The sequence below is a fragment of the Zonotrichia leucophrys genome, chromosome 6 (genome assembly GCF_028769735.1).
Source record: "Zonotrichia leucophrys gambelii isolate GWCS_2022_RI chromosome 6, RI_Zleu_2.0, whole genome shotgun sequence".
Taxonomy (NCBI): Eukaryota; Metazoa; Chordata; class Aves; order Passeriformes; family Passerellidae; genus Zonotrichia; species Zonotrichia leucophrys.
In genome coordinates, this window is record NC_088176.1 from 7470573 (window position 1) to 7497782 (window position 27210).

General features: G+C 35.1%; 1 protein-coding gene across 3 annotated transcripts in view; it reads right to left on the reverse strand.

Moving 5' to 3' along the window:
* The window catches only part of ATRNL1 (attractin like 1), a 440678-nt gene that overhangs the window by 253123 nt on the left and 160345 nt on the right, over window positions 1-27210 (reverse strand). For all 3 annotated transcript variants that reach the window (XM_064716242.1, XM_064716241.1, XM_064716243.1), the window contains exons 22-24: window positions 11692-11786; window positions 10981-11059; window positions 9640-9797 (exon numbers count right to left, since the gene is read on the reverse strand). In XM_064716242.1, the coding sequence (XP_064572312.1) occupies window positions 9640-9797; window positions 10981-11059; window positions 11692-11786 (332 nt within the window). The remainder of the gene's footprint in view (window positions 1-9639; window positions 9798-10980; window positions 11060-11691; window positions 11787-27210) is intronic.

Below are 27210 nucleotides of genomic sequence, written 5' to 3' on the forward strand. Positions count from 1 at the left end.
ATGGCATCATTATCACAATTTAAAGGTGCTTAAAGCATTTCAAAATAAAACAATCAGCATTTCATAATAAAACTGGACAGAATTGTGTACCTATCATCCTTTGCCACAGTCTGAAGAAGTGAGCACTCACACTATAATCTAACAAGAGCACAGCACCTCCCCAGCATTTTCCCCAATTATCAGCCAAGTTTGCAAGTTTGAGAATGTCTTCTTGATGAACAAAGTGCTTGGGACTCTACTCAAATTTGTGCTGTTCCTTCTGCATTTCTCAGGAAAAGCATTTGTCATCTGTGACTTCCTCATATGTTCACAATGGTTAGCTCAGCTCAAGCCATTTATGCATTAGTTAGTCCACGAGGAACCACAGAGTGGCTTTGGTTTTTTAAATCCTGGAGTCTCACTGAGTAATATTGTATTTTGTTATTTCATCACAGAAATTATTACACTGGCCAAATAGTTCAGAGATTAATATCAAGCTTAAAAAAAAAAACAGAAATAAAATATCACAAGAAAAATACTCTGAAGAGCTCCTAAAGGTCAATATATGGCAACTATTTTCCATTCTCAAGGATTTTTTCTAGCAGCAGATATGAAGTTCAATTCCTTGCATCTGTGTCTGCAATAACTCTTACACATTACAGTGCCATAAAAAATACTGGCTCAGTAAAATAAACATTCTTAAGTGTGAATGTCTGCTTATTCTTAATTAAAAAAAAAAATTACACTAAGGATGTTGATGACACCTGAGCTCACTCCTAAAAATGCTCCTGCACATAAAGCAGTCTCACCTGTAGAAGCTTCAGTGCTTTTGGAAAACTGGGACTTAGAGAGCCCTGCAAACTCAGCTGTAAGCATTCCTACAGTTTTTAGCTATTTTACCACGGCCTGAGGAATTAAGCTCTGAAGCTTTAAGCAAAATCCCAGAACTGTATGTGCAGCCAGGGCTGTCAAGGCTGCCTAGCACTGGAAAGTTCTTTTTTCCAGGTTTACTGGCTCAGAGCTCACCATCACCTTGTTGGTTCAGTGCTCAGAGGTCAGACTCAGCCTCCAGGTCATGGCACAAGTGCCCACAGGCTGCTGCTGCAGGAAATCCCATGATGGACATGAGCACCCAGAGCCAGAGGGGCTCAGGAGACACAAGAGCTGCTCCTCCTAACCCTGAAACTTCTGTCCATGTCAGGACCACCACAATATCAGTGATGCTCATCATCATCATCATCACTGCTCAGCAGGCGTGAAGTTGAAAAGCATGGATTTGGCAGAAATCCAAATTTAAACATTTAAGAAACACAAATCCTGTACATTGCCCACATTTTTCTATAAAATCCTGATCACAGAGGGCAACTAAGGTTGTATTAATCCTTCTGACATAGGGGTTTCTGACAGTCACGATAAATAGTTTGAAAATACCTATTCTCTCCCACCAGTTTCCTATCTCCATTCTGATCCCCTATGAGCCAAACATTTACTTTCAAATAATTCTGAAGCCACTGTGTATGACCTTTATAGGCTTCTGCAGTTCAGCAAGGCATAGATGTTTTCTTCAGGGAGAATCTTAATATTTCAAAGTGGTTTTTTCTTATTATTGAACAAAAGGTTTTCATACCCCACCATTTGCTCCCACCCCAAATCCCAAGATAAAGAATTGATTTATTTCTTCTCTAGCTAATCAAAAGTCCTGAAAAAACATAAGCTATCTGAAAGCAAACTTTTTTTTTGTATTCTATATTTTCTAACTAAAATTTACTTCAGTACGTATATAAAAGAAATGGAGATTACAGATGGAAAAAACATCAATATCTACTTGCTAAACATATTAGGGAGATAATTTTTATTAGCAAATACAGTATCTATGCATCTCTATTCTGTTATCCAACCATCAGTCGGTGATGCCTTGGTCTGCCTGGAAAAGAAAGCCCTGCACAACTGGCACACCAGTTACATGAGTTCTTATCTCAGACATCCAAATTATACACCAATTAAAACTATGCATCACTGAGGACTAATTATCTCTTAATTACGTCTTTTGGTTCCCTTAAATCATCAGCTGAACTATTAACAGGGCTTCTGCTTTCTCAGAAATACATCAACTATGTTAAATATTTACAGATATTCTGGTGGCTAATACTCATCCTTTTCTAAGGTGATTGGAAAAAGAAATGTACCAGGAAGAATAATGAATATCTACATTTATTGGACTGATGTGGAAGTTGGCATGATATGGTTGGAAACCTTGTTCTGGTACATTTTAAGACAAATGTTAACTGTTTTGGCATTATTTAAAGTAAAAAAGGTACAATCTAATAATCAGGAAACATTTCTCATTTTAGCAACAATTTAGGATTCATGGGAAGCATTTTGGAAAATGCTGATTTGGATTTGGGCACATTAAGCCATTGGGGAATATCATACAGCCTTGGGATTTATTCTCCATACAATTGACCTTAAAATTCCAAGAAAATAAATTATAGATATTATAGATACTCCACTTTCCAAGGCAAGAACTGATGGGTTTCTGGCATTACGTTTGATTGCTTAAGAAAGAAAAAAGGACCCATAATTACTGTAGCAGTCCCCATTTGGGTAGTAATTTTCAAGTACTTTCTAAAGTGTAATAATTGTACATGTAACAGATATACCTGTAATAATGTAACTATGATTGAGAATTTTAACAATGGTATTTAATGTGTTGAAAAACAGAATTGAGTTTAGCTTTAAGTACTAGCAATGAAGCAAATGGAACTTTACCTTCATGCTACTGTCCTGATTTCAATTTTAAAATAATTTTATATTTCTCCACTTGGAGTAATTTCTTTTTTCTAAAAATAACTATAGAGAAAAAATTCCATTTAATACATTTTAATCATATATAAAAAACAATGCTACGGAATATAACCTGAATTTCCAGACTTCTTGCTGTCTAACAACCTAAATGCCATGAGCAGACAGGAGATTAGATGAGCCACTTTGACAGAATATTGAAATACAAATGAACAGCCTTGTGATCTCTTATGGGGATCCCTGTTTCTTAAGATATACATTCTTTCATTCTAATTCCCTGTATAATTTTAATGCCTATATTCAATGAATAAAAGCTGACAAAATACTAAACAACTTTTGTTCAAAATCTCTTCCAAAGCACTGTAGTTTACTAAATCTCCTGTTATTTGGACCACTTTCTTCTTACATTCAGATGGGAACTTGCATTTGCACTTTTTCAGTCTCATGTTCCCACCCCTCCTGCTTTTGGCACTGCAATTTCCCTTCCTTCAGAGCCCAGGACTGATATGACCTGATGCATAATTTGAGCACATTCAACGTAAATTTTGCATCCAGTTTTGTTGAGGATAATTTTCACAGCAAAGGAGGATGAGAACAAATGGCCTCAAGTTGAAAATGGGGATGTTTACATTGGATATCAGAAAAAATGTCTTCACAGAAAGGGTTGTCAGGCATTGGAACAGGCTGCCCAGGGCAACGGTGGAGTCATCACCTCCGGAGGCATTTGGAAGATGTGTAGATGAGGCAGTGGGGATGTGGTTTAGTGTTGGACTCGGCAGTGTAAGGTTAAATGTTGGAGCAAATGATCTTAGAGGTCTTTTCCAACCAGAACAATTCTGTATTTCTCTGCTAATGATTATTATTATTATTATCAATCCTGACTTCTCATAACGATCAATATCATCATCCTTACTAAAACCTGAAACTACACATAAATCTCCATTTTAGACTATACCTCAGTCATCTATAAACAAATCCGCCCTGTACTGCAGGTTGCCTTCTATTCCTGTTATTTCTTCTGTTCTGACAGAACCGTCACTGTATGACAGTTCAATGGATTTCCCAGGGTTTTTGTTCTTGGTACACTACTTTCAAATCTATTTTAATAGAGGGATTTTACTTTTACTGTAAGAAAACATCAAAGTTGTTTTGGAAGTTAATGCATCCACTTCATCATCACTACCTGTTTAGTGTTTCAGGAATTATAGTGTCTCCATACATTGCTATATGCAGTTACTCAGCAGCCTCTATGAGAACCATTAAGGCACTTAGAAATTGAATTGCTCACCATAAATCACAGGCATTAAATTTAGGCATGCAATCACAGGTGGCACAGCTACAAACAAAGCTACATGTGGATAAATACACAGCAAAGGGTTCACAATCATGACCTTAGCAAACATCAGGAAGGTTTTAAAACCCAAAAAGATCTGACCTTTACTTTTTAATTTAGTTGTTAGGTTTGTGATACTGTTGTAACTTCTAATGGCAGTGACTGACAAGTTTTACTTCTTGGAGCTTTTACAACATGTAAGTCACGCATGAATGTTAAAAATTCAAATGAAGTCCAAAACAAAACCAAAAAAGCTGAAATAAATTATATTACACAGTAAATTTTATTACAAGGGTAGATATGTTTCTTGATTTACATTACACTCCTCCTTCAGTTGCTACACTCAGGCTATTAAGAGGGGAAAAAAATCAATTCTGAAACAGAAGCTAGTAAACTGAAAGAACACAAGTTTCAGCTTAAAAAAAAAAACACTTGAAGATTTATATATGAAGTAGTTTTAACTATCTGTTGTGCTACATACAAATAAAATGTAAATCTTTACCATAATTCATTATTCTGTTCTGGTATACAAACTAATGCAGGGTGCCAAAGACAGTTTTCATCAGAAACCACAGTGCAGAAAAAAAACTGGAATTCCAAGTAGGCTTGCTTAAAAATATTAAACTTCTTCAAACACATCAGGGTATTCTACATGTACACCAACATCCTGTCTAACTTCACTGCAACAGTAATTGTTTTATGCTGTGGAAACATGTTAGTTTAACTAGGCTATGTTCAAAAATGTATAACAAGATTTTTTTTTTTTCATTATACACAAACCTAATTTTGCCAGACAGTGCTTTGCTGCTGAGGCTGAACCTTACAATTTAAACTGACCCTCCCAATTAAAACTCAGACACTTGTGAATCTTTCATTTACACTTCAGGGAAGAAAGGAAACAACTAGTAGAGCAGTTATTATTATCTACAGATTCAGCTTTAAAATTGGTAAAAAATTTTGCAGCTCAGGCACAAGTTGAGATCAGACTTACAAGTTTGACAGTTATAAAGAGATATAGGTGCAGGAATTCAGGTGATCCTAAAGCAGGAATGTCACTGCTGTCCTTAGGGACAGCAATCAGACCAATAGCCAGGACACCATTTTAAGGGTATTTGCTTTTTCATATGCAGGCACTGCTTTCCAGAATATGGGAGAAAATTATGGGAACAAAGAAAATATGTCTGCTACCAGTTTAAATTACAAAAATCCCTTGCCATAAAATCAGTTTCCTGAGACTGAAGAACATGTTGTGACTGCTGTTATTAATATTTGCATAGCTGTCAGAAGCCCAAGCTTTATGACTGCTTACTACTTCAGGGACCATTGACCACTATTTGAGGTGCTGGCTACAGCCTGAGTTACTGCTTCTCAATAAATGTTACAGCCTTCAAATTCCATTATCAGTGGAGTCTGAATTATACTGACTCTCAAAATAAAATAAAAATGAGCAGAAACAAGTTATGGGGCTTTGTCATATATTCTGTTCAGAAATCTAGCCTATTTTAAGGCAAGAGTATTTTCTCATGGAGTCCTGTTTAACTGGCATATAAGACACAATACACCTAAAGGTTTGGGACTGTCAAAGACAGTCAAAACATAAGTGTGGATGCTACTCACATACTCTTACTTGGACACTTCTGTTAACATCTCTAACAAAGATAATTTATAGAGATTACCTCTGAAAAGATGTAGAAACTACTGTTGTTTATGAAAGTCTCACCAGTTAAATTTAAGGGTCTTTATCCATTTTTACTCATCAGCAACTCTGAATTAGAGGAAATGGAGAAAAAGGGTGATATAAGCTGTTAGGGTAATTCAACAGGGAAATATCCAACATTTGTGTGCCAGTGTATAACTTTTAGATATTCCTGAGAAAAAACTGGCACCTGCCCATTTCACAGCCAGGTCAATAGACAGTAGATCTATTTGTGGAAACAGCTCTAAGCTGAAGATGTCCCACAACACCACCTTTCTAATGACCCCTTATGCAACTATGTCCCTTTTCTGCTTCTTTCCTCAAGGAAGAAGAGATTTTACAGCTAAATAAAATCCCTTTAGCATCGGGAAATTAAAATGCAGTGTTTCCCCCTGAGGGCTGCAGAGATCACCCAGCTGTGTGCCCATGGACAGGAGGGTGATGGGAACCTGCAGAACATTTCTATAGAGAGGAGAAGCGCAGCTGAAAGAAACTCAGAATTTCTACATAATTTCTATGTTTTCCAAGTAATTCACTGCTGTCCAGTGCTGAAGACTTTGTATTCTGAGGTGATTGGAAAGACCAGTGACAACAACGAAATGGGTTACTGCCTATCACAGACCTTAAAGAGCTATTTTTATTGACACAAATCATGACATACCACTTTTTCAAAGCCAAGAAATCATATTTCTTAAGAAGATATTTTGGTTTAGAGCCACCAGGGATTTATTAACATTTTGGAAAAAAAATCCCAGCTTGTTGAATAGGTAACATGAATAATAAAACTATCTAAGGAAGCAGCTGTGAGCTATTGATCCCAATAAACAATCACCTGCTGAGATGGACAGATTTCTCCTTATAGTCATGAAAATATTGGAGATAAATGAATGCAAACCAGAGATAATATAGGTGACTTTAACAGAAAGTAAACCTACATGTCTTGTATAATGAGGAGGGGTGTTTCTTTTCCTATAGGAAAAGAAAAGAGCAGTAACTCCAACACTCAAATCCTTCCAATGAAAGATCCCAGAAATCTTAGCTCCAGTGCCAGCATAACAGGAGGCACAAGAGCAGAGAGGTGAAATGCATACCAATAACACCAGAGGTAATAACATCAATAACACAACTTCAAATACCAGTTTAAAAGGAAGTAAGGTCACTAGCTGTGCCTCCTTAGGAACTCATGTTTTATATAATGTATTCTCGACAAGTGGTGATGAATAATGGAAATACAGGAGGGCTGGTACTCAGACTGTACTTGAAAAATGCTCAGTGTGCTGGAGTACTTAGTCCTCTACAAAAACATTGTGTAAAAGGCATGTGTCAAATTTCATGTTGCTACCTTACTTATTAAATGAACAGAATACCTGTCAAGGAAGCCACAATAGTTTCCTTAGGATTAAATAAAGCCTTCAGCACTGAGTTAACACAAAATACCAGGTTTTTCCCAGCATGTATGACCAATGCAGTGAGGCCATTGCAGTGAAAAGGACTGCAATGCAAATAGACAAATATCAACCACTTTTGGCTGTTATGAAGGTGAAAACTGGTATGCCATGGGATGAAGATGTAGAAGAACATAACGATTAGACCTGATTTAGTACTGGCCTTGGAAAGTTTAGCCTCTGATTGGAATGAACCATGACTTCCTTCTCCTAACCCAAAGTCATAGGAGGTTTCATATATTTTTAAAATTTCTACTACATGCAGAATTATAGTTAGCATATAAAACAAAACTTGTTTTCTCTGAAAAGCTCCCTGCTCCATTTATCATTTGAAGATTTTATCTACTGCTAGAGCACCAAACACAAGAAACATATACTGGTAATGTTGACTTCAGATATTTTCTCAGAAAAGAACAAATTACAGCATAAAAAAGGCTGAGAGCTAAATAATAATCTCATTAATTTAGGAAGGCAAATACAGAGGAAAAAGTTAAAATCCCAAAACACTTTCCCCAATTGGACCTCAGTATTCCTTCTCAGTACATAAAATTGAGTAACTTAATTTCTAGATGGAGTAAGGACAGGACAGGAATGCAATAACCAAGCACCACCACATCTGAGGCAGAACTGTCTAGACTGTTGAATATCAATGTGCCTCTAAAAGAAGCACAAAAAAAAAAAACAAAACCAAAAACTGTGTAACCACGGCAGACAATGAAAATTCTGATTTAAAAAAAGGAGGAAGGATGTGACCCATGATCAGGGATTCCCTCCATCAGGGTGTTATGCTGCAGTGGAAAGAGCACAAGGAGGAGCTGAGATCTGCCAACATCTGCCACAGAGCTGCACGTCTCAGGAATGCATCACCCTAATAATGTTTGTCTTACAATGATGGTACAGGCACCTTGCAGTCGTAAAGGTGAGAGGAGAGTGTAATGCATTTACAGCTGATATTGCTCCCTGGATTTGTTTAAGGAGCCTGTTTGGCAGCTGAACTTGTTCTAACCTAAGGAAGTGGGAGAGAATGTAAAACAGCCCTAATATGAAGACTAAAAGAAAGCAGTTAGTCTTCAGGATTGGTTTGGATTTTTTAATAAACTAGTAGAGTCGTAAATGTTAGTAAGCTGAATAAATTCATCCTCTGACACCGTTAACACATATTTACAGTCACTGTTCAGGTATGATAAAGACAACTCTAGCTTTACTTAACACAAGAAAAACATTTCTCTGACACTTTAGTCAGAAGATGACTGCTTTAATCCAGAACACTTTATCATATATATCTAGACAGATAGATAAAATAAATTTTTGTAATTTTTAATATATATATATATATATATATATATATATATATAGTGTGTGTATGTGTGCATGTGTATTTTTATACACAGATTATAAAGTAAGGTTCTGTATTTTAGAAAAATATGGAAGTTTTTTCTCACCAAAATGGAAATTTTATAGGGTATTTGTATGGCTAACTGCAAAGTATTTTGAGCTTGTGTTTGATTAATGATGAAGTAAATCATCAGGATTTCCTGATGAAGTAAATCATCAGGAATTATGAAATTATCATTTCAACAACTTAATTTTTAAGAGTTAATTCTGTAAGGGAGTTATAGTCAAAAGCCATTCATCCTCATAAGAAACTCTTTCATTGATGCAGGGCATGCTGTGTTCACAAGTGCAGCTATAGTAATTATTAGTATAAATATTGCTGGAACATCATAGGCTAGAGAGGAATCATGACTGCATTGATTTTTTTGAGTTTGCTACTGTAGAGCATCTCAGTGATCCAGAAAATACTGAATGAAATTGATTCCAATGTAGTCAAAGAAGAATATAAATTCTAATAAACTATACTTAGTCCTAACTGAACTCTGTGATATTGCAATCTGATAGAGTCACTCAACATTTAAAATGTCAAAGGCTCCAAAAGCCAATTATTAACATTCAAATACCCAGGTACATATAGATTTGCATACCATTTTCTGTGTTTACATCTAAATGCTGAAGTTATATTACAATTAAACATGTAGGTTCAACAATTTAAATTCAGATTTTAAAACTGGCTGAAGTCTGACTCACTGCTAAAAGCTAAAGCACAGAACCATGGAATGGTTTGGGCTGGAAGGAACCTTAAAGAACACTTCATTTCAACTCCCCAGCCATGGGCAGCACCACCTCCCACCAGGACACACTGCTCAAAGTCCCATCCAGTCCAGCCTTAAAATCACACTAGGACTGCCATCATAACATAATTATTAGAGACAGAAAGTACAAAATGCAAATAACTCTATTTGTATACTTACTGCATGAGTGAAACCATGAAATTCAGTGTAAAGCTGAAATAAAAATGTCTCTAAAAGCACAAAGAAATGACTAACCTGTATTTTGATTGGCCAGGAGAAATTGCTGACATAGACATAGAAAGTGATGTTTGGGTTGCTTCGAAAGTTAAATTTTTCACAGGAAAAGCTGTCTCTGTATTCCTTAATATTAACCTTGGAAACAACAGGAATCTCTTCTCCAGATATTGTTCCAGCTAAAATTTTTTAAAAGCTCAGATGTAAATATACATATTTGAGAAAAATATTAATCATCATTAAAGATACCAAAGTAAATTTGCATAAGAAACATAAATCCTTAATTGCTTTTGGTGTCTTCCTCTAAAACAACCTCTTATTGTAGTTGAAATGGCACATTAGGTATATTTAATATACATACACACAATTCACATAAATTTTTAGTTTGGTTTCAAAAATTATATGCAAATTGGAAAAGTGACAGAAGAAGCATAATTTTACAAGATAGTTATTATGGTCAGCTTAACAGATAATATGCTTTTCTCCATAATTTATGTTTCATTTCAATAAACAACTCAATAAAATCTGTAAAGGAATTTGTCGACATCTTACACTTTTGCTGTCAAGTTTTAATTGTTCATGAATGCGTTAATAACGTAACTAGTAATAAACATTTATTAATTTTTGTAAATAAATGAGTGACTGAGCTAAGTTAAAATAAAGGAATAAACAGAGTTTACTAACTGTAGTATGGTAAAGTACTTCAGAAATGCATTGATGAAGAAATTCATGAGTTTAAGAGAAACTCTGAACCTTCTTTAAAAAGATTTTTTTTAGTTATTTCATTTTAAGCATCATGCCTCTCCTTGGATGTGTTTTCAGAAAGTCAATAGAACCAATTCAGAAAAACTGTCTAAATTAAAACAAAGAAGAGTAATGGGGTTCAAAGTTGGAGAAAAAAATAGATAAGCAATTCTTTTTATCAGCATACACAGAAGAACTTTATTGTTTGATATCAATGTAAAGGTTAATAATTAAATTTTTAGCTTGAACACTGAAACAAAGAAATAAAATCTCAGTCTCTGCAGTAGTTAAGGAAGCAATTTATCTTAATTAAAATCACAGCATTTCATAACACTGTCGTTTTAAAAATTTAAATACGCTACAAGCTTTTCTTACCAATGCAATTTTAATTGAATAGGAGAGAAAGTCAACATATTAATGAAGCTTTATTCAGATTGCAAATTATCATCTGAGGTTTAAATATTATAATTAATAACAGCATAATGATAATGGTAAAAGAACACATTTGGTAAAGTTTTATTATCAAAATTAGCAACAAAGAGACAATCAGGTTAAAATAACTCAAAGGATCATGAAATCATTTGGGGAAAAACTCATCATACCAAAATTCACTCTCACCTGTAGAACCAATAGACCACGTAATATTGAGGTTAAAGTTGTTTGATGCATTAATTGATATATCCAAATTTTTATTTGACTAGGGGAAAAAAAAAGGAAAGTTACAACATATCAGAATGTATTCCATGTAACTCTACTGCACATACAGCCTTTTAATAATTTTCCAGTTTTCATTTTGAACATATCTAGAAATGGCAATGCTCCATGGCAAAAGGCAATTCTCTCTTTTGCTTTGGTAAGAACAATTTGGTAAGTACAATTTAACATGTACCTATACCAGTTATGTTTGTAGTTTGTCCTAAGTATAACAAAACATTTGCCTTTAAAAAATAAAATAAAAAAATATATGGCAAATGCCTACATTCTAATCACAAGCCAAAAATATTACTTTCTGCAACTAAAAATGTTTTCTCAACAGAAGGCTATACCCCTTCAATTCATCTCAAGAAAATATTAAACTTGTTATTCATGGGAGCAACAATAAAATCAACCAACTGATAATTTTTCAGAGTATTGATTAAGCTGAAGTAAATCTACCATATAGAAAGGGTTCTCAATGAAGGCACTGGACTAATTTTGCAGCTCTCAAAAAATGTGAACTTTCTCTAAAACTTTATAGACACTTCAAAAACCTTTAATCAACATCAAATACAATGGAAATCTTAATTCTGAATCTCTAAAACTTAACTAAAATTATTAACATTTTCTTACCTGTTCTGGATTTGCTATAAAGTTTATGGCAGTGTGATGACGATCATCCTCTTGTAATAAGCTGAAGGTAAACTGATAATCAATCAAAAGGCTGTCTGTAGGCAAAACAAAAATTTAAAATAATAAAGTGTATACATATTAATTCTATACTATGCAAGTATCTCAAAGTTTACCATTCACATTGATTTCAAAAGTCATGGAGAAATCTACAAGTCAGAATTATTGACACACATTTCACTGGTGAAGTGTTTGCATTATAAAGTCTTGAAATTATTAAAACTAAAATTAAGTTAACAAAAAAAAACTAAATTAAGAAAAAATCTTCTAAATTTTTACCATTACAGTTCTACAGGGACTAAATCTTCTATTTTTCCCTGTCTCACAGGAAATAAGGAGGTGACTTATAAATGTACATGACTCTGATTATTATTTTATGCGTGTTAAAATATGGCAAATCATCTCTGGTGCTACAACCGAGTGAATAATTGTAAAGCATTATTTTGATGCTGGTCTGCTGACATTCTGCTAGTCACCAACACCACACAAACTGTGTAACAAATAAAAAATATGTGATCATAAAATCAGTAAACACAAAGAGAGTGAAAGATTAAGTCAAAGCAGAAGAGAAGCTGTGTCAGGCTTTTGTTGGATTTAATAGTTTGCTTACTGCTGACAATCACCTTTTCTGCAGCAACACATCATCTGAAAAAATACACTCTGTTGTATCCTATGGGAAGGCTGACTTAGAAAGAGAAAAAGCCCACTGTATTGTCTTAACAGTTAGAGAAAATTGTTTTGGTTTGGTTTTGTTCAGGGTTTTTTGTTGTTGTTGTTTTTTTATATTGAGTGTGGAAGGAAAAGCAGAAAATAAAGGTTCATAGAATATCCTGAATCCAAAAAGGAGTGACATGAAAGGAATTACCATGACATTCAAAGGCGAGAAGTTCACTTTCTCTAATATTAGTCATCACAGTTTGTTATTCAAATAAGAATAAGCTGATCTACATGTCTTAGTTAACAAGTTTTGACCAGGTCTCTGCATGTTTATGAAGCCAAAAGATGATAAAATATGAAATTACAATGTCCCATTAATTTATTGATAGCACTCTACACTTCTATAGTTATGCAAATCTAATTAATGAATTTCATTGACTATTGTGCCATATCTCCATGCTTAACAATAAGATGACCATGGTACCAGAACATCTTTAAATGTAACAGGACAGAAAAAGATGGCAAGTAAAGATTGACCCCTATTAAATGTATTAACAAATCCTTTAATAATCATGAGTAGAAAGGGGGAAAGGTTAGGAATAATGTATAGAAATGCTCAATCTCCTGATCTGGTCAACTTGGAGCTCCTCAAAATACAGATAACTGCTTCAGCAGTCAATGCATCTTTGCAAACAGATTTATGGTAAACGTGTGGTAGACCAGCACCACAGAAAGCATTGCTACAGAATTCTGGCTACATCAAGGGCTGCAAGAAGCAGCACTGACAAACTTCGACAACATATCACTAATTTTCCCATAAGATATGGAAAATTACCACTTAAATATGTCACAGTCTTTTTCCAAGCACAAACTGTGTCCTCTCAGAGATGCAGAGAATCAACCAAAAAACCAGAAATCGTATATTGATGATATCCCATCATAAAGTAACATTAGAAAGACACATAGGGCTCTTGTCTCCCAGTCATGAATGAACAGCTCTTCCGCATACAAGTTTAAAAAAATTAAAGTAATTTACTTTTAAAACAATATGACCTTTTTTTCCCCCTGGGGTTTGTTGGTGGTGGTGGTGTTGTTTAGTTCTTTGTTCTTGGTTAATTTTAAAATAATTTTTCAATTTATGTTCTACTTGTTAATAAACCAAAAAAGTATGAACTGATGTTTCAAGGAATGCAGGAAAAATCCTGACACTTATAAAAGAACTTAAACTACAGCGTTTCTAATAAATTTACCATCTGTAACAAATCAGAAAATTAATTCCACTTTTTTTTTATTGCATTCTTACATACAATACAGTTGACAGTAAATTGTGAAAAACAGTAAGAGTTAATTATGTGTAGAGGCTCTCCTTTTGTACCCAAGATATCTCAAAGTTTTTTACTGTGTTATTAATGACTCTATTATTTAATGGTTGATCAATTTGATACTTCGTTAATAGCAGGAAAGTTCAGTAGGAAGTAGCACACATGTCCTCTGTAGCACTCAAAAGCCTTGAACAAAACAGCTTCAAGAGCAGCTCTGAGAACCAACACAAGAACTCGCCTTGGGATTCCTCAGATTAGCCAAAGGATCTCTAAATTACACCAATTCCACAGAGATCTGCCACAGGACAAACCATTAAATCCCTGTTTGGCCATGCCTGGGTGCTGTAAAACAGAAACATTTATCCCTTCAGAGACAATTCCAGCTCAGGGAAGGTACCTAAGGTGAGCATGACTCGAATGAAGCAGAGAGCAGGGCCTGAGTGCAGTTGGGTCATTCAACAGCACAAAGGAATCAGGTGCAATGAAAGAACTGACACTGAGCAAACACTCCTTCCCGTCTTTCTGAGGACTGCAGAAGTTCGCTGAAAAAATTTCATAGGTTGGAGAAAGGTTCACAAAACTTCAAGAAAGATTTGTCTGGACCTATTCTTGAGGTGAAGATTCCAAATCTTTAAAGTCTTTAAAGTTAGATTTTATTAGAATATAAATTAGCAGAACTAATTTAAGAAGAAACTCAGAGCAGAAATTAAAAGGGATTGTAAAGCAGACTCTACCCATTGCACCCTGCTGCTGTCTCACTGTCCTTCCTCACTCTCTCCATCTGCTTCATTCTGTAACTCAGGAGACTCTTCCTCCACATGTGTTCAGGAGCTCCCAGGGAAAATATCACCTCCCTCTCCTCCAGAAAGCTCCACCTTCTGCCGACTGAAGCAGGCAGAACAGCTTTCCTTCCTACTGCCAAACCTCCTCCTGAACATAATATATGCCGATGCATCCTAAGTGCACATAAACGAAGCAGTTACACAGTACATCACACCATATTTCCCAATTCATAGTGCCATTCAAACTAGAGAGCTTAGCCTTAACAGCAGTACAAAATTTAAACTAAAAGTCAGTTCTAAGACCTGTTCTGAATAGCTAAATGCAAAAGTATCCAACAATATAATAACTAAATGTAGAAATAGATGTTTAAAGTACATTTAGTATATCCTGTGGATATATATGTATATGTTGTGTATATTAATATCAGGAATTTAGAGAAGCCTAAGATTCTACTCCATGTGGGTTTGTTTCTACTTTAAACCTTTATGAAGCCACCATAAGTAATTTTACCCATTACATAAACAAATGAGAATTTTCGTATTTCTGTTTACCAAGACAGAAAAACAACAAATCTACTCATCAGGTGACTCAAAGCAGCAGGCAGACAGAATTTAAAGAGCCATTTTCCAGCCCATAATCTCCTGAACTTTTATAACTCCCTGAACTTTTATGTCTCAAGTTCCATGGGAAAAGTCTGTGAGAACATGGAAACCTCTCCACAAACTCAGAGCTCAGCTCACAGCTCAGATCTTAGTTCCCCAGCACACAACACAGTATTTGGAATTCACAAGCTGGGTTTTTTGAGCCAGGAGTCAGCCCAGAACAGTCTAATACCTATGTTTCCAGGCATTTCACTTTCACTTTATCTTAGAAATCATTGATTACAGTACAAAAAAGTGTTGGGAGATAAGACCACAATACCACCCTGACACCATCAATGGTCAAATATTACAAGGACTTATGGTTATTGAGCTTTTTAACATCTCTATTTTGATTTTTTCAAAACCCTTGACTGTTTTCACAGTCAAAAGGAGTCATTAAAATCAATTCAAAATGCCAGTAATGAGCATGTGTGAGAATATAACAATAATTAGGTGAAGAAAGATGTTTAATAATATTAGGAAAATTAATTTCAAAGCAATCCTTTAACCCTAGTATCGCTGTTAATTTTCAAGAAACCTCTCTTTTTCATTAATAAAGGTCAATGACTTCTGATAAGAATTATATGGTTTAATATGAAAGTTTTGTACTCATATCCAAAAAGGAACAGACCAATTTCCATACTCAAAATTTCTATTGGAAGAAAACTCTGATTTTTAAAACTACAGAATACTCCCAAAAAAAACAAAGGCCAGAAAGAAGTTCTTCAGTATTTCTATAGTGCTTCTATACTCTGTGAGAATATATAATTACAATGGTAATTACTTTTAAAAAAGGTAATTAGATTGAATATGTTTAGTATAAATTAGTGACAAATTTATATATTAAAAGGTATGGTACAGGGAAGTATTAAGACTGTAAAATGAACCTCTACAAATCAAGGGTGCCTGTAAATTATTTTTGGGTGAGTGCTCCCCTAATGGGCAGCTATTCAACACTTTGTTCCATGTTCAGTACTCAGTGTTGGGCCCATGCCTCATTTACCACGTGCTACACAAGCTCTTTTCTCAAGATGGAATTAATTTCTAATGTGGCTTTCTATAGTATTCATCACTATAATTTTCTAAGTTCTTCACAAAAGTTAATGAATTTGTTACAACATTACTGAAGATGAGAAGGCATTTGAGTGCCATTTTATAGGACAGGAAATGAAACAAAGAGACCAAGGACAAAGCCATCTATTAAAATGAGCAGCCAATCTGAAATACCTGGACTTTGATTTTTCATAATACTTTGAATTATATAACGCTATGTATGAAGATCATTATTTGGTAGCTCCTTCCATCATTCATTGTAATTCTTTCCACTTTTTCAACAAAACAGGAAAGGAACACACATTCAACTTTCCATTACATTATCACTGATTCGTTTCCTACAAATTCATTCAGTGCATTGTGGAGTGAAAGTTCCTTGGGAACCGGTATATAGCAATATTATTAAAAACTGTGCAATCATGCTCTAATAAAGAAGCAAATATAAAATTATTGTGACAGCAACCTTCATTCTTCCACCATCCTGCACACACTGCCTATGCAGCATATTTCAGTAAAGGGGGTTTATTAAGTAATTTAAGAATCAGGCTGGAGTAAATTTTATAGAACCACTTCTGAGCTATCTTTTACCTTTGAACAAATCATTCCAAGAGACTATCCCAGTTCACTTCATCTCTCAGCAGGAGGGAAGAATGAACCTAGGTTCCCAAAAAGGGAGCAAGAACATTCCCAGCTGGACACAATCAGGGCTTTTCTAACTTTGGTCACCGGCCATTCTCCCCTGGTTCCTCTCACACAGTTTCTAAACACACATTTTTAAAGCTGAACAAAATGGCAAAACAGTTTCATACATATACAGAATTTCTGAGAAATGTCTATTCATTTTAGCTCCAAAAGTTTAAGTTTAGTAAAAGATCTAAGCCAAAAGTACTGCAATGTATATCAGCCAGATTTACAAGAAGAGCATGGAACTAGGCCCGCCCACCCACCCCCAATGTAATCTCATTCTCAGCTACAAACTAATTGTCCCATTTTTAAAATATTAGGTGAGGATCACATGATCTTTACTCATTCAATGACTAAAATAGGTTTCTTTCACATTTTTTTCTGATAAGAACAATAACTTCTATTTTGTGAATAAACCCCTCAAAAATCTAGTGCTCTTTTATTTTTACTTGAAATCACTTAAAGTTGTAAGAACCTCCATCATGATTGCAACTTCAGACTCGTCACAGTCTTCCCACACTCTTCTATTTAAGGATCTGTCTATTCATGCTGATTCTATAATTCATACTCTCACCTCTTCATTGCACAGGCAGTGTGTCTCTCTCCTCCTCTTTCTAGTGATTGGTCTCTATTTTCAGCTAGATTTTGTTGAGAACAGAACTATTCATATTCCTCTCTATCAGTAAAAATGCTGCTTTTGAAACCAAGTACCATTACCAAATGCTATAAATCATATTCATCTGTGACCAAAATGAAATTCTCCTTGTATTACATCAAAGTTGGGGGTTACCACCAGACCTATTTTCTGTCAGGATAATTATTTTGAACTTTCAGAGCAGCTGCCTGATTCATTCCACTGTCATCTGTATCTAGCAGTCATCCACTGCCTCATTGTCATTTTTATATTGAATATGTTTGTGTCTGACATTACTTGTCCATTGTGATAAAACAAAAAGTCATTTACTGTGAAGCCTTTACTAAAAACTTGCATTTTATTATATGTAATCAGAGCACAATGAGCTTCAAAAAACCCCAGCATTTACTATTTATATGCCTTTTTCCATTTCAAGAAAGAGCATGGGAGAATGAATTTCACATAAGTTCAAAGTCTTTAAAAACATAAAGCAATTGAAATTCATTGTTCCTTTCACTATACTTTACAAAAATGTACTGGTCTAAAAAGCCCACAGAAAGACTGAGGGATTGGTGTCATAATCAGAAAATTGGGTAACTAAGTTTTATTTTAAATAGAAATCTTTTATCTTATTAAATTCTCCACTGCTATTTGGAAAGGTCTAGTAAGTTGTCAGTTTTGATTCTAAGGGAGGGCCAGAAAAATCTACCTGTATTAGAATTTTCCCAGCTAAATTTTGCTTATTTTCTCAGGCCACTCTGTATTGACTAAAACTTTCAGTGGAAGACAGAAATGCATCATGTTCAGAAGGGTAACTCTTGATTTTCATTACTGAAAATAGAAAGATCTAGAAGGTTCATTAAGTCTGGACATTTAAGTTTTACAAGGCTAATGAGGTGAGATGTATCTTGCCATAGCTGTCACAGAAGTGTAGGTAGGAAAATGTCATGGTAAACAAGGCTGGGCTTGTGGCTGAGATCTAAAAACTGAGGTACAGAGAGAGTCACCTGGGGCCTTTTAAACATGCAATCTCAAGATGATGCTCCTAAAGTTTTCAAGCCCCAGACCACAGCCAATTATTATTTTTCCTAAATATTTCATTAAACTGTTTACTGAAATGCTGCAACAATTGATGAGTTACTGTGAACAGCTGCAGACCCTTTTCCAGCTCTGCTGAAGAACATGGTCTATAAACAAAGTGTGGAAAGCAATGGCTAGGGAATTATGAGCAAAATATTAGCAAAAGAAGCAGCAACAAAGAAAAATAAGTACCAATTGGATACCAATCAGCAGGTATCCAAATGTCAGCTGTAGGAAAAGGTCTAGGTGTCTCCAATGATGGAACATTTCAGAACTCACAGCACAGTCCTGTCAGAAGTGTGTTATTACTTGACAGCAAGGAGTACTCAATAATTGTACTTTTGTTTTGTCACACTGGACCATCTTTGTAATCCCTTAACTCTTGTAGTATTCATAAAGTGTTAAAAGAGTGAGAAAAAAATACAAATAAAAAGCCAGGGAAAAAAGGTCATTATTATGGAAGAAATTAAAATTTCTCTCTCCATTTTTTTTTTTCATATTGATCTAAATGCATCACCACCTTTGTAACACTCATATTAATATTACAACTCTAACACGTATTTTTCAATATACCAGCATCAATACCCACTAACCTGATTCTAATTTACTGCTTTCATTATATAGTCTCTACACACTGAGGAGATCTCTGATCTGCTTGTTCTGACAACAGAAGTGGCACATCTAAGAAACAACAATGTTAAATTATTGTTTGACTTCATGTATTATTGCCAAAGAGGGATGTTTCTTGTCTAGGAAAGCAGTAAATGAAAACAGTCAGATTTTCATGCTATTTTAAATCTTGCTCTCATAACTTTCAGTTTATTGTATAATCCCTAAAAGTCTACTACATCTCCTTTTAGAAATGATTTTTTGAGAAGCTTCTATTTATACATGGATCAATGCTGAAAATATGGGCATGGCAGAAGTACAAATGTAATTTTTAAATTGTTTATGCTTTTATACACCTATATACTCAAGCTTTGCTATAAACTGGGAACAGTCAGAAGTTAATCAGACAATAACTTCTACATCTTTATTAGCAGAGATTTTATCCTGCTTCTCAAATAACCAAACACAGATCTTAACAATTAAAGAACAACCCCCTGTTACTCAGGTCTTCCAAGGAGACAGAACGCACACTTTATAAATTGTCTATAAATATACATAGATAAATAGGTGCTCCTGCAATATCCCAACATTTTCAAAATTCTCCTCTTTCCCTTTTCTCATTATTTAGCTGAACTTTGCTTAAGAAACCCTAAATCCACAACCCAAATGTCAGAACACACCCCATGTTGCTTGACTCCGCATGACTTGTACAAACTGCACAATGTAACTTCAAGTTGAGATGTTTCCACTTTGCTGTATTCTCAAACCCTGTTAATTTGTTAGTTCTGAGAAGTAAAATCTCTCATAGCAAATAAATCCTGATCAGGAAAACTGCACTTCATACTGGATAGAAATTACATCATATACCTCACTGAGCAGTGTCCTCTGTTTTAAAGTCACAAATTACAACAGGTACTTGTACTGTAATAAATATAAAATGCTACATCTCCATGCAGTAGAAACACAATTGCATCACAGCTTTGAAAAGAAGAACACAAGCACTTTTTCCTTTAAAACACCATTAGGTATTTTTAGAGTAAAATCTGTTGATTTCATTAATAACATTCTCACTCAATAACATTGCTCATGCTAAGAACTGAGTGCCAATTCAGCAAAAAATATTGATAGAAAATTAAAATTCCAAATACTCACAAATGAAGTTACATATCTGTAATATTGCCTAATCCATTTTACACAGCCTTTAAAACAGATAGGAGAAAATACCTCAACCCTAGTATGGAATAAAATACAGAGTGAAAAAAAATAAAAATAGAAATAATAAACATTCTCCTACTTGCTACAAGTTTGATTTGTAGGACTGGCTGTCAGGTACATAAAATAATAAACAGTTTGGTTAAAATAAGCAAATTGAAATAACAGAGGAAGGAAAAATGGAGCCCCAAAGGCTGTTTTCCTCAACCCCAGTGCAGTCACCCATCCTTCAGAGGAGATTTATTCTTTGCCTCAGAGAGGAAACATTGGCCACCATGGCAGGGCTCACTGACTCCTTTCTGAAAGTGACTTGGAAAACTCAATTTCCACCCGAAACAGCTGCCAGCCATTAAAAGAAATATTATATTTTCCTGATGTTATTTTTTTCTATAAACCAGGAACTAAATACAGCTGTGCTTTCATTATTCTTTTTTTTTTTTTCTTTATTTGGCCATGGAAAGAAATTACTGTGAACCAAAATGTGCAAATAGAATAAATCTCTTCTTTTATTGTTATGGTTTGGTTGGCTTTTTTAAAAATAGCTTAATACAGACCAATTGAAACATAGCATTACTCATTGATACATATCAAGCACAAACTTTTTGACACAGATTCTCTAAGAACTGAATTAGCATGTAAAAAGGAACAGCAAACTGTAGCAAATACTGACAGTCTGTTTGTTCTTGGTATTTGAAAAGCAGTAATTGTTCCTATCACTGCAACTGACCTTCACAGGGCAGAGACTGTGGCAGGCAGTCCTTGCCAACAGACACGAAGTGACACATTTGCATGATGGAGCCATACACTGCCTTCCTTAGAAGGTTTCCATTTTTCTCTTTCCACCATTTATTCTGTTGTTCATTCTAGCAATGACCTCTCTGGGTTCTCTTTCATTAGCCACTCCCAACATCAGAAAAGGCTCTAGCACTTGAAAATCTGTCTGGCCACATTTTCAAAAACAAGTACAGAAGCAGTATGTATTTCTATTCAACAGAGGTAGAAATCTAAAATTCTCATATCATTGATGAAAAAAAGCATGATATTGTTGCCCTTTTAAGACTTTTCTTCCCACATTTTGCATAGCTTGTCATTTTTATAAAATTATTCTGATGGCCGTGGCATTTCCTTAAGGGGCTAACACAGTAAAGTACATTTATTTCCCCATAACATAAAAAGACAAATCAAATACATATATATTACTTCTTTACCAGTGTATCTTCATAGTCTTTGACAGATACATTTTTCAACTTTCCCTTAATGTCTAGTTTGCTATTGTATCTATTTCCTAGCATGCACTGCTGCTTTTTGACCTCACACAGTTTGCTCTTCCATTTCATTTCAGCATTACCCTTTATATCAAGTGACTTCCAAATTACACTTTGCTGTCAATGAGTTATATTTCTGGAACATATTTTAAAATAATATTCACAATTCAAGCTAAGAAAAAGTGACAATAAATTAATATCAAAGACTCACAGGCTACTTTGCAATATGCTGAAATGGAGCTGAGTTATTGAGTCAGAAAGCTGAATTTGACAATGTCCACATTTAACCCAGTTTACATTTTCCTTAAGTTTATATAATCCAAGGTTTTATCATTCTCTTGAGATAGAAATGATGCCCAATTTATTTAAATGATCACACAAAAGTCCCTCAAATACCCTGTAAGGGCTTCCCAGCACTAATTCTAAAGCTGGAAACACCCTTGACTGCTCTCTGGACTTTACAGGCCCATGTGTGCATTAGGTGGTTCAGGACCCACACCTGAGCAGTGGAACTCACACTACAGGACACTTGCATTAATGGAAGAGGCTCAGCTGTCCTCCAGTGCTCCATGTGTGCCAGCAGGCAAAAACACTCCAGCTGACTTGGAATAATACACTTGTTTGACCAAGGACTCCCAAAAGAACCAACTCAAAATCTCCCACATATCACAAGACACTTATTGAAGTCAAGGTGTGTTTTTTCCTTTTTCAACTGGTTCAAGATTTCACTAGAGATCTTCTTGAAGTCCTGCTGATCAAGAATTCTCTTTTCCCTGGGCAGTCAGCATGGGAAGCAACAAAACTGCAAAAGCACCACAGGTGTTTTCCCTTGGCTGTCAGAAGGTAAAGCAAGGGGCCCTGAGGGATCCTTTCCCATGGCATTCATTCCTTACAGCTCCAGCTCAGGGAGCTCCAAAGCCTCCAGGTGTCTGAGGAGTGACAGCTCCTGTCCCCTGGGAAGTGTTCAGGAATCCCACACACACAGCACACTGAACACACAGCACGGGGATTCAGACAGTATCCATCCCTGTGAACACAAGCTCAACAAAATCAAATGTTGTGTATTTGTAGATACTTGCACTGGTTTCCTTCTCATTTAAAACACTGCTTCATACAAGGGCTAGAGTCCCCTACAAAGCAAAGGATGTCTTCTGAATGAGACATCCTGCTGCTCTTGCCTCACCAAGATCTATAAATACCCACATTTTATACCTATAGCTATTTTACTGTAATATTATATATTACACTGCAAGAAAAATAATACAAAAAATAACTATGGCATCTGTGGAACAGTCCTCTAATTCAGACCTTTAACTGCATGAATACAAGGTATGATTTTTCTTCTTTTTAGAAGTTAGAAAGTTTGTTTCACCACTGTTAGTTTGTCCTACTTCTTTGAGTTAGGGTAGCATACCTGCTATTATTAATGAATAATTACTAAATTAATTAAAAGGTATTAAATAGTAACTGTAAGAGGATGCCAGTTGCTAAATTCACTAGTATATAAGCAGAAGCTACCAGAGAAAGCAAATAATCTTCATTTCAAAAATAACACATGGCTTGTTAAGCAAAGAAAATCCACAACATTAAAAAACATTAATTACAAAAACGAGAAATAAATACATACATGGAAAAATTCTTCAACTCAAACTAAAAGCTGAAAATGATTGGCAGCAAATCCATTTCCTCAGCCTGCCCAACAAAGCTGCAAGCCAACCTAGCATTTGGCAAATGAGTACACAGCGCCTGGGGTGAGATCATAATACTTTATTAGGAGCTTCAGCTTCAGATGTGGTTATTGTTTTAATTCTCTGCAAGGCGACAGTTGGTTTGTGCAGTTATTTTAGCTCAGGGCAAAGACTGTGTTTGTCTGTTGCTCTTTATAAGTTCTGAGTTGGTAGGTTTGCTGAGGCTAATCTTTTATCAAGCCATCCTAGAATTGTCTGATTTAAACTATAATCTGTTCCACTAGACTCCTTAAACACTAAGAAGATTTCATTTTAAATAGAATTTTTTTGTATAAGTCCATATATTCAAAACACAATGTCAGTCATTACTTTGACTGTATTTATAAATAATATAGATTTTTTCAGTCTGTATCAAAGTCAATCAATGTCAGATATAATTGGTGGAACTCATTTTTTTTAAGTCAAGCATGACAGTTTTACAATTACAATAAGTATTTAGTTGAAATTAATGTTGTCCCAAAAGGAAACATAAATTGTTCAAATCAGTACTTCAGTGAAGCTGGTGGCTGCTGGTATACATCTCCCAACTCAGCCAAAGCAAACACATTTTCAAGAGCTAAAATTTATTGTTTATGCCCTTTAAGTCTCAACATAATTTTTAAATATCTGGAAAATCCCTGCTAACAGTTTTACTTATAGTGCTACTTGCTATTTATCTTCTAAAACACTCTCCTTGGAACGTTCTTGAGTTTAATTTTTCTCTAAGTATAACAAGTCTGCCACCTAGTGCTATAAGGTACCTTCAGTACATGTTTTACTTGACAATTCTTTTTTCCAATTTTATTGACAAAAGAGGTCATGTTGTGAGTTCCTGAATGCATCAACATGCATAATTTTAGTATTTAAAGAGATTTCTTTCAAAAATTTTAATACTCCTTTTTATTAAACTATAACATTGGTAACATAATAAATGTTACTAAAAATTGGCTTACATTAGAACTTTGACTGTGACTAAACTCAGAAAAGAAAGAAAGAAAATACATTCTAATAATAAGGAAAACAGGTGGGATGAACTAGCAGACCATGTCAATAGGTCTAGTAAGCTTAAACTGCATTTTGACAACAGAAATAAGGGTGTATCATCCCTTTGCTCTGAGACAATACTGAAGTGATATTTCTAAAAATTCATTGCAAGTTGTCATAAATTATCTACATTTAATAATTAAACAATCTTTCTAGCTACTACTCCTAGGAAAAAAAGAAATCAGGACTTACAAAGTCTTTAGTCCAAAGACCAGATATGAAAAAGTAATTAGGCTTCTTAATTTTTAGCAAGTAAGACAAATTTTTAATAAAGCAGATAAAAGAAATAAGTGCTTGAGGTTATTTCTTTTCAGGCACCACATACAGTGCATAAAAATATGGTTTAAAAGTTTTAAATTAAAATACAAATTTACTATAAGAAATTGTATGGAGAATAGGTACAGACTAGCACTTTTCTTTACTTTTCCCTTTTTGAAATCCTGGTGTGTCAGCACTAGTGGGGCTAATACAGCTTCAGGACTGGACTAGAATCCTTATGAGGCTCTTCACCAGAAGCAAAATTTGCCTTTTTGTCCCCAGCTCCCTGCACAGACACCAGATATTATCTTGAGAGTTCTTACTGAATGTACATTTCATAGTTTCTCACCAATTTTGCACATGAAAGTATCATTCTTCATCTTTGTGAGCTGCTGACATACTGAGGGAATTGCTTATTGCTATCCTGTCTGTATTTATTCCAAAGAAAGAAGCAATAGTCTTATAAGCTATAATGATTTTATGGCTCAGAGTTTAGAATGGCAGAGCAAAGCCATAAACCAATTATTCAGGTCAATCCCAAAAAAGTCATTGCAAAATGTTTAGTAGAGCACATACTCTTTCCTGTGGTTTATTTAGGTAGAAAAAGAGTAGCTATTAAAATTGAGCCATTAAGAATCAAACAAACAAACCAACAAAAAACTATGACTACTGTTTTCCTGCTTGTAATAATGTTGGGGGTTTTTTATATATAAGCTAAACTTTGCAGTGTGCTCTCTGGTTTTCTATTTCCTCCCTTTATGTCCAGGAGACTAAGTGGAAAACTGAGAGGTGCCAGTGGAATGTGTACACCTGACTCCTAAGGTTCCTGCAGATGGGCCCAGCACCTTCCTTCCCTGCATGTTTCATCCCAGAAGAACAGCTGAGAATGGTGGTCACTCTCTATGTGAAGCCATCCCCAAATGGCATTTCATAAAACACTAAGGTAAGAGAAAAAAGGAAGAGCTCTGGAAGGAACACCTAGAAAATGGTTAAAGTTTGTACATTCTTTCAACGTTTTTATATATAGATATTAAGACCTAGTCTTTTTTTAAAGGCTATAAACCCAACAAATATCTGGATCAGGGGCATATGATCAATAAATAGGTTTTAATTCCACAAAAAGCTGCAAGTCATTCAGTCCCTCCCCAGTTTAATTCTCTTTGCAAATGACCCATCCCTCGTGACCTCTTAAGTTTTGGGTTCTCTAATCCTTCTCAAAGGTCAGGTTCTAATCCCTAAAAGCAGGCCTGCTCTGCAGCATGGGGAATTCTACAGCGTTACACTGGATCTATAATACATACACATTATATTTATATTTATATTTATATTTATATTTATATTTATATTTATATTTATTTATATTTATATTTATATTTATATGTAATGCAAAGGCAAGCTTCATTTCATTTTATTTTGCATTCACAAATATCACAGGCCCACAAAACTGTCTGTCCAGCCAAAAGATGAGCACTAGATTAATTTAAATTGTTCATTTAGCAGTTTTATTACACTGTGACCACATTCTGGCTATCCATGACTGAGGAAATCCTCTGGAATGCCTGAAAGCTTCCCACTCCAAAGAGTGCTCCCTTATAATTCACTATTCCTGCCTGTTTTAAAACAGCAACTAGTCTGCAGGAGCAAATGGAAAAGCTCTTCACTGTACCCAGAAATAATCCAAAAATTATTCTAAACATTTTTTTTAAAGGACAAAAGGGGAAAAAATCTATGGTATCTAAATCCATGTGCAGTTTTTCAACTTCATTGTCTTGGCTAGGAATTTTCTTAGTGGACAAACAGGAAAATCTTGAGTGCTCAGCTCATGAAAATTCTAACTATATGCAGGCAAACAATGTGATTTACACTGGCAGGACTGATTTGTTGTAAGCTTTTATGCTTCTGCATGTAGCAGTATTAGAAACAGTTGTACTTCTTGCTTGATATGTTGCATTGGAACTCAAAATAATGTACATAAGCCACACATTTTGCAAAGTTTTTGACCTTAGAATTATGGCTATCTAAGAGAGGTTTATGGTGGAAAGTATCACATCCTCTCAAAACAAGTGATTGTTAGCATGCCTATAATTCAAACCTTGCATTGTAACACATCATGAATTGTAAATTTAAACTTTCATTTTCTCTGGAACACTGGATTAACCACTTCTCCATTTATGATTTACAGCTTTGTGTCTGTACACAACCCAAGTGAAGATCACAGAAGTGGCATTCGTCCCAGTGATTCCTCCCAATCTGTCTAAAACCATCTGGTTTTGCTGCGCGTTCCCTTGCACCCAGGAGCTCTGACTCTGACAGCAATGCATTCCTAATGCTGATGTGTGAAGAACTAATGCAGCCATTTGGATGCACACTTTGCTATCGAGGTGTCACCGCCATCCATCACGCTGGCCCAGACACCACGGAGCAAAAACAACAGCCAATACAAATGTATCACGACAAAATGTTGTATTTATGGTTTGTGTACATGCATAAGTC